Source organism: Oncorhynchus mykiss, chromosome 8 (assembly GCF_057628025.1).
Source record: "Oncorhynchus mykiss isolate SJ-2025 chromosome 8, ASM5762802v1, whole genome shotgun sequence".
Taxonomy (NCBI): Eukaryota; Metazoa; Chordata; class Actinopteri; order Salmoniformes; family Salmonidae; genus Oncorhynchus; species Oncorhynchus mykiss.
Window position 1 is genome coordinate 67855701 of NC_143029.1, and position 9179 is coordinate 67864879.

A 9179-nucleotide genomic window follows, 5' to 3' on the forward strand; every position below is an offset into this window, starting at 1 on the left:
AGATATCAATTAAATTCAATAGGCATCTAACATAGAATATTACACTATTTAGAACAATAATATCATAAAACGGATAATACTCTTATCATTGTTAAAATAAACGAAATAGTATCATCTGTTTTATAATTTCATTGTGCCAAAAAAAATACAATTGTATGTTAGATGCCTATTGAATTTAATTGATGCTGGATGCCGGTATAGAAAGCAATGCTATTTATTATGAGAATGTGTCTGCATTTAGTGCTTAGTACAGTTGGGGAAATAAAAAACATTTTATGCGGCTACACATAGTAGCTACTGACTTGTATAAAAAGCAAAGGGATTATAAAATGAAGTATTGAGAAATTGCGTAGTCTGCCAAAAAATTGCACACAGAGGATCCTTTCGAGGGCGCTGCAGTCAGCTGGGCGGCGCTCGGGAACTGTCAACCAGGAAAAGCAGTTGATAGTGTTGGAATTAATTTCATATTAATCGAACGACTTCTTACTTATTCAAACCGATTATTGGAGTTGGTAAGATATTGTGTTTTGTGTTTATCCCGTGTACAAATGTTTATCCCGTGTTTTGTACACGGGTAAGCGTTGTGTTTATCTAATGGCCCGTGTGTGTCCTTCCTCTCGTCGACCTCGGTATCGTTAGTTAGCAAGCTAACTTAGTTGTCTTGCTAACGTTAGCTAGTTTGGCTGCTAGATGGCAACCCTACCATGATTGCAAATGGGCCGCTGCTTGCTAGGTAGTCAATAGTTACTGTACTCCAGTAAAATAAATTTTATGAGACAGTTCTCTTCGCTTCCAGCTTGTAGTAGCTAGCTAACGTTTTGCTGACATTTTATAGCAATATTAAGTAGCATTAGCCAAGGCTGCTAGCGTTAGCAAGCAGGCTAGCTAACTGTTGGTCTAGCTAACGTTACCCTGCTATGCAATGAGCACCCTCTCCACACACCGTTAGTACCAACGGATTAATAACGTCGTCGACCTATCAACAGGGCGTTTCAGCATTTTGGTCGTAATCACAACTTGTAAAATTCAGTTTCGTGAACATCTTGATCTTTGATAGACACAACTTGCCGTCGTTGTCATGGAGGAGACGAACAGGGAGGCGGTTGCTACGGCCGTGCAGAGAGTGGCAGGGATGCTGCAGCGCTCAGACCAGTTGGACAAAGTGGAGCAGTATCGCCGGCGAGAGGCCCGCAAGAAAGCTTCAGTAGAAGCCCGACTGAAGGTAGAAAATTATGACTCTAAGAAGACATAATACATTCTGTACAGCCCTATTATTCATAAAGCCCTAACTATTGTCTGAATGAGAGCTGTATATTTATTGTAAGTACATGGCTCTGGCCTGAAGCACCTTACATGGTCTGTATCACTCTCCCCAGGCTGCCATCCAGTCCCAGTTGGATGGGGTCCGCACAGGTCTCAGTCAGCTCCACAATGCCCTTGGGGATGTAAAGGACATCCAGAACTCCCTGGCAGACGTTAGTAAGGACTGGAGGCAGAGTATCAACACTATTGAAAACCTCAAAGATGTAAAAGACGCCGTGGTCCAACACAGTCAGCTTGCCTCAGCCGTCGAGAACTTAAAGAATATCTTCTCAGGTACGCTACACAACTACATACCTCAGAGATACCACTTAATTAGAAACTGTTATTGTTGTGTCGCTGTGCATTTGTGTAATTACTGACTATTGTTACAATATATTATTAATGTATATCATCACCTTCCTGTGCAGTGCCTGAGATAGTCGCAGACACCCAGGTTCTGATTGAGCAGGCCGAGCTGCTAGAGGCCCACCGTAAACTCATGGATCTGGAGTGTTCGCGGGACGACCTCATGTACGAGCAGTACCGAATGGACAGCAAAAACACTCACGACATGAACCTGATCCGCAACTACTTTGGCGAGGTGCAGGGCCTATCTGACGATCTGGCCAAGCAGCTGTGGATGGTGCTGCAGCGCGCCATGGGCACGGTGCGCCGCGACCCCACCATGCTGGTCTCAGTGGTGCGCATCATTGAGCGTGAGGAGAAGATCGACCGGCGCATGCTGGACCGCAAGAAGCAGACCGGCTTTATCCCCCCGGGCCGGCCCAAGAGCTGGAAAGAGAAGATGTTTGAAGTGCTGGAAGGCACAGTCACCACACGCATCGAGGGCAGCCAGTCGGTGACGCGTGAGGCAGACAAGATGTGGATGGTGAGGCTGCTAGAGATCACCAGGAAGTACGTACTGGACGACCTGATTGTGGTGAAGAACCTGATGGTGCAGTGCTTCCCACCACACTACAACACCTTTGACAGATTCTTTAAGCTCTACCACAACGCCGTGTCCATGCGGGTGCAGGAGCTGGCTGCAGAAGACCTGGAGGCCAATGAAATTGTGTCCCTCCTCACCTGGGTCCTCAACACATACAAAAGGTATCCTGTCTTGGCCCGTATTCACTGAGTTTCAAAGTAGGAGTGCTGATACAGGATCAGTTTAGCCTTTTAGATAATAGTGAATAAGATTATATGGACAGGGGGAGCCTGATCCTAGATCAGCACACTTTTTGAATACAGGTGATGCTCTGATCTTCCATCTCTGTGACTGCTGTCGCATCAGTGATAACTGGGCACCAGTCCAATCATAGCTGAGTGCAATATGCAGGAGTTGTAGTACATTAGCTCTGTGCTGCTGCAACCAGTTTAGGCTGCTGAATATCTTTATAGATCTTGTTGTCATAGTTATACCGTTCATTCCATTGTAGGAATATCTTGTTTGAATTTACAATGTGAAGAGTTGAACACTAAGGAGAGAGAGGAGGAGGTATTCCCATTGTAAAAATGTTGGCCTGCACCATTTTAACCTCTCTCCTCATGTGTCTGTGGAGAGGTAACTTATCTCGTGTGTGTGTGGAGAGGAAACTTATTTCACTCTGTCAAAATCATTAAAATGATATAGAGGGAACATAGTCACGGAAATACTGTTGTACTCTCCTTATATGGGAAGGACTTGTAAGTGCTGCAAAGAGCAATTAACTCAATATTTAAAGCTAAAGTCCCCAGGCACAAGAGGTAGGGCATGGCATGTGATTTAAGCAAAACTGGTGTGGATAATCCAATGAATGCACATCGCATGCAACAACAGAATTGAACAGAGAAAGACTAATGAACAGCTTGGGGATGTAATGTATGCACATTCAAAACACAAAGAACTAGCCTTATATCCAATTATGACTTGAGCATCAGCCTGCTGTGCATTAGGCTACAATGGAAACCACGACCACCGATTGACTGATGCTGTTTAATTATAGATATTCACTGATTTTCTGTGAATTTGTGTGTGTTTCTGAGTATGTGTGTTTGTGTGACTGCTTGTGAGTAGCCTATGTTTCTGAGTATCTGTGTATATAATTTATATTCAGGCATTGCCATATGTCAGGGATTGTCAACTAGATTCAGCCACGGGCCAATTTTTATATTTTTCTGGATGGTCGGGGGGACGGAACATAATTACAAGATATTTGTAGACTGCAATTTGTCCGCAAGAAGCCCAAACATATATAATGTTTGATTTAAACATAGTCATTTCAAACTTTGCTTACATTTGTATACAATCACGTCTCTATTATGCGTGCGAATACTCGGGAACAGATGTCTTAAATTAAAATCACTTGGAGCTGATTTCTTGGTGTTTTTACAGTCTTAAAATGTCAGACAATAAAAATTCCACATTGTTTTGCTCGAAAAACTTGGGGGGGGGGGGAAAATAAAACCGCCAGCTGCCAGTTAGGGGACCCTGCCGTATGTGCACGAGCATGTCATGATGTTCTGTCTGTCGGTCTGCTACGTTAAAAGACATGCAACATATGAATTTCCACAAACAGTATAGTACAGTCAGTATTGCAATATTCCCACACCCCACTGTGTTTGTTCCAGTGAGGAGATGATGGGTCACCCAGAGCTGCTGACAGAGTATGACATCAACCTGATGGATCCTCTGCTGCCTCAGGAGGTGGTGGATGAGCTGCTCAGCAAATACCTGCAGACCTTCACTGTAAGTCCAGACAACACACTATGATTACAGTGACATACTCTACGACAGCTCTTGTCAGATATACAACCCAGTCTCCGCGTTTGTAAACCTGGATTTGCCATTCAAAGTCTTTACAAGGGAATCCGCCTTTAATGAAATGTTTCATGAATTGTAAAGACAAAGTTAACAGGGCTCTGGCTGACCCTCTCTCACCCTTCAACAGTCCAACATCACTGGCTGGCTGCGCAAGGCTCTGGAGACAGACAAGAAGGACTGGTTTAAAGAGACAGAACCAGAGGCGGATCAGGACGGGTACTACCAGACCACCCTCCCTGCCATCGTCTTCCAGGTATAACCAGTATCCACCTCTCTGGGACATCACCCTGAGTCCAGTTGTGGGTTAGAGATTAAGTGGACTAGTTGCTACTATAGTAAGGTTACTATACCAGACAATGTGTATATAACAAAATTGGGATCTTAGAATTGGCTGAATAAATACTACAGTGAGTCACTAGTGTGTACTTTAAGTCTATTGGAAGAGGAGGGGGGGGGGTGTCATCATCTGACATGTTTGTTCTTCTGTCCTCATCAGATGTTTGAGCAGAATCTCCAGGTGGCAGCCCAGATCAATGAGACGTTTAAAGAGCAGGTCCTGAAGCTCTGTTTAAAACAGATGAATTCATTTCTCGTCAGGTAACAAGGGTTTCATAATGTTGTGTTAGTAATTGTGTAGTGTTTAGTTGTTTACATTGATGGCAGTAACGGTGCGTTACAAAGCATTCCATCCCTGATATACTGTATTTGACATCTACAATTTTTTTGTATTTCTGTTCAGGTACAGGGAAGAGGCGATTGCCTACAAGGAGGACCACTTGAGAGACCGGCAGCTCCCTCAGTGCTACGTCCAATACATGATCGCCATTATAAACAACTGTCATACATTCAAGTGAGTGCCGTTGACATTTCTCTGTAAATATTTCAGTCTCTAACTTAATGTGGGTAATGTGTACCTAACCATACCTCTGTCCCTAGGGAGTCTATTAACAGTCTAAAGAAGAAATACTTTAAATCTACGGAGCCCACCCAGAATGACGCTGCCATAGAGAAGACCCTGAACGACGTGGCCAAAGACGGCTGCCAGTTTCTATTGGATGAAGTCTTCCTAGATTTGGAGGTCAGAACTTAGTCTAATATTTATAGACTGTCAGAATGTTTGCCATGAATCCGGTTATGTTGAATGTAGATTCTGTGGTAACATTCCATGGTTTTGATTTCTACAGCATCATCTCAATGAGTTGCTGACCAGGAAGTGGTTGACGGGGACCCATGCAGTGGACACGATCTGTGTGACAGTCGAAGATTACTTCAACGATTTCGCCAAGATCAAGAAGCCTTTCAATACGGTACATGGCGAAATCAATCAATTGATATCATCATATCAAATTAAAGGCTTGGCCAATTGATTGATATGGAGAAATCCATACCGAGAGCAGTTTGGCATGTACATCCTGTGTATGTGACTGAGTGTGTTGTGTGATATGTTTAGGAGATGACCAGCGAGGCCCATCGCAGGGTGGTGGTGGAGTATATCAAGGCTGTGATGCAGAAACGGATCACGTTCAAGAACGCAGATGAGAGGAGGGAGGGAGCAGACAGGATGATTAAGGAGGCTGAGCAGTTCAAGTTCCTCTTCAGGAAACTCACTGCTGTGAGTGGTTTTATTTCAACTTGATACTGGAAGATTTTTCCCCCCTAAAGAAATCTGTATTAGAAACCACTGGCATCTTGATACCTTTTTTTAGTCAATTATAACCCTGGTCCTCCATTACCCCAACAGTACACGTGTGTTTTGTAACCCTGGACAAGCACACCTGATTCAACTAGTCAAATAATCATCAAGTACTCATTGAGCTGAATGAGGTGTGTTTGTCAAGGGCTACAAAGAAACTGTAGGACCAGGTTTGGGAAACACTGAATTAGTTCTAAATTCCCTGACTCTTGATTTACTGTACGTTTCATTCCTTCAGTCATTTGATGTAATGAAGACTACTTATCTGATCATTTCATCCTCTGTTACAGTAATTAGTATATATAGTGTGTGTTTGTAATGCTTTAAGTTATTGTCTCTGTCTTCTTCCAGGGTGAGGAGACTGACCGGCTGTGTGATGCCATCGCTGCTATAGCTGAGGTGTTCAAACTCACAGACCCCACCCTGCTCTACCTGGAGGTCTCCACGCTGGTGTCCAAATACCCTGACATCAGGTCAGATCATACCTCACTGAACACACAGGCTAGATGGGTATCATGGTTTTCGATAGAACCATTTTGGCAGTAGAAGTTACTCCAGACGTATATGATGTTTCGTTACTACTATAGATTGTTTATGATAGCCATTGCTATCATAGGTCTCTGATTGTGTCTGTCCTCTGTTGGCCCATAGGGAGGAGCACATCGTGGCCTTACTGGCGATGAGAGGGGATGCCAGCCGAGATATGAAGCAGATGATCATGGAGACACTGAACCAGAATAAGCCTACCTACGCAGGGATCACCCAGCCCATCTTCAAGGACATCACCGTCCCCACCGTGACCATGACCTCCATGTCCTCCTCTATGGCCGCCACTGCCAACAAACTGCTGAAATAAATAACCAGTCTGGAGAGATACACCTGGGTCGTATTCATTCATGCACAACGTAGCAAAATGTTTTGCAACAGAAAACTAAAACAAGCATTCCTTGTTGGACAAGTTCGGATAGTCCCTCCCTGTTTGTTGTTTTTTGTTTGGTGCCTAGAGATTGCGACCCTGGCTCACAAGGCACGAAGAAAAGAGACTGCAGAAAATCACAGAATACAGATTTGTCACTTTTTGCACTTGTGAATCCGATTCCACTGACATCCAATGAAAGGCTTGGACTGTAGTCCTTAAGGATCTGTAAGGATATGATACTTGATGAAACAACCGTTGAACACTAACAAGCGATTTTGTTACTGAAATGGGACTCACCACCCACCCCTCCATGTACAATGAACAGAAATTGTTCCAGTAAGAAACTTTGTCAGTGCGTGATGCTGAATGTCTGTTAGAACATCTATTAAATAAATCATTTCCCCTGTCAGTCTGTTTTCCTAATTTACTCTTCTGTCAGGGAGAGGTGTTAACATGCTGAAACATGCCAAACTACTGTACAGTGCACTCACACATGGAAACCCTGAATTGGTTGGCTGAGCTCATTTGAGGCCTGCTGTGAAAAAGCTTCAGTTAAGACATTACTTTGCAGAAGCACCTGTCTGCCTGCACTACTGCATCCTTCCTCACAACAATACGATCGAGATCTCCTTCATTAATCTTGCTCCCTCTCCGCGTGTGACTGTTGCAGCATGCTGCCTCTTGATTTAAGAGGTATGGGTACTCTCCTCTTTCCCTGCCTGTGTAATATCTCTAAATGTTTAATCAGGCTGCACGCTATCTGTTGTGACTAACCGAGCAGCGGAAGGGGAAAGGCACAAACAGCCAGAGGGGACACATCACACTGGGTAGGGTAGCACAGCCTAGTGGAAGGAGAGGGGGGAACCACAGTGACAGCTGCAGGGGAGGGGTGGGGCCAGTTTTTCAGTGGTGTTAGTAATCAATCAATCAAATTTATTTATATAGCCCTTCGTACATCAGCTGATATCTCAAAGTGCTGTACAGAAACCCAGGCTAAAACCCCAAACAATGCAGGTGTAGAAGCACGGTGGCTAGGAAAAACTCCCTAGAAAGGCCAAATCTAGGAAGAAACCTAGAGAGGAACCAGGCTATGAGGGATGGCCCAGTCCTCCTCTGGCTGTGCCGGGTGGAGATTATAACAGAACATGGCCAAGATGTTCAAATGTTCATAAATGACCAGCATGGTCAAATAATAATAACCACAGGCAGAACAGTTGAAACTGGAGCAGCAGCACGGCCAGGTGGACTGGGGACAGCAAGGAGTCATCATGCCAGGTAGTCCTGAGGCATGGTCCTAGGACTCAGGTCCTCTGAGAGAAAGAGAATTAGAGAGAGCATACTTAAATTCACACAGGACACCGGATAAGACAGGAGAAGTACTCCAGATATAACAAACTGACCCTAGCCCCCCGACACAAACTACTGCAGCATAAATACTGGAGGCTGAGACAGGAGGGGTCAGGAGACACTGTGGCCCCGTCCAAGGACACCCCCGGACAGGGCCAAACAGGAAGGATATAACCTCACCCACTTTGCCAAAGCACAGCCCCCACACCACTAGAGCGATATCTTCAACCACCAATTTACCATCCGAGTATAGCCCACAAAGATCTCCGCCACGGCACAACCCAAGGGGGGGCACCAACCCAGACAGGAAGATCACATCAGTGACTCAACCCACTCAAGTGACACACCCCTCCTAGGGCCGGCATGAAATAGCACCAGTAAGCCAGTGACTCAGCCCCTGTAATAGGGTTAGAGGCAGAGAATCCCAGTGGAAAGAGGGGAACCGGCCAGGCAGAGACAGCAAAGGCGGTTCGTTGCTCCAGAGCCTTTCCGTTCACCTTCACACTCCTGGGCCAAACTACACTCAATCATATGACCCACTGAAGAGATGAGTCTTCAGTAAAGACTTAAAGGTTGAGACCGAGTTTGCGTCTCCCACATGGGTAGGCAGACCATTCCATAAAAATGGAGCTCTATAGGAGAAAGCCCTGCCTTCAGCTGTTTGCTTAGAAATTCTAGGGACAATTAGGAGGCCTGCGTAATCCCATCAGAATGTTGCGTGACCATTCATAATTATGGGCTCTGTCCCGTTGGCTCTCTGTGAGCTTAGAAACACCCACCCCTAGCTGTGATTGGTGTTAGTTTTGAAACGGGTAGCTTTGTGATATTGAGATTTAAGTGTCATTTGTATACTTCCATTAGAATTAAAATGAGGTTGTCCCAAATTTAACATGAAGTTTACAGTTGATATGGGATCAGGTATGATGGGGATACTAAACATGTCTTTCCGTTTTCTCCATATGCTTCAGTGTGGTCCAATGAGAGGGCTGCGTTTGCCATGCTGTCACTGGAAACAAGACCATGCAGGGCTGCAGCTGACTGGAGCACGCAAGCCTGTACTCTTGCATGGCACACGCATCATCAACCCGAAACCCTGGATGACATACACCCCGGGT

The 9179-nt window shown here is 44.9% G+C and overlaps 1 protein-coding gene across 1 annotated transcript; it reads left to right on the forward strand.

The window, feature by feature from the left end:
- The first annotated feature begins 177 nt into the window (after positions 1-177).
- Positions 178-7126, forward strand: exoc3 (exocyst complex component 3). Its single transcript, XM_036985999.2, has 13 exons — positions 178-512; positions 1058-1222; positions 1377-1596; positions 1731-2412; positions 3913-4030; positions 4233-4358; positions 4602-4702; positions 4845-4955; positions 5042-5183; positions 5290-5412; positions 5556-5717; positions 6150-6271; positions 6450-7126. Exons 2-13 carry the CDS (start codon positions 1079-1081, stop codon positions 6652-6654), a joined length of 2256 nt encoding a protein of 751 aa, XP_036841894.1. The 5' UTR covers positions 178-512; positions 1058-1078; the 3' UTR covers positions 6655-7126.
- The last annotated feature ends 2053 nt before the right edge of the window (positions 7127-9179 follow it).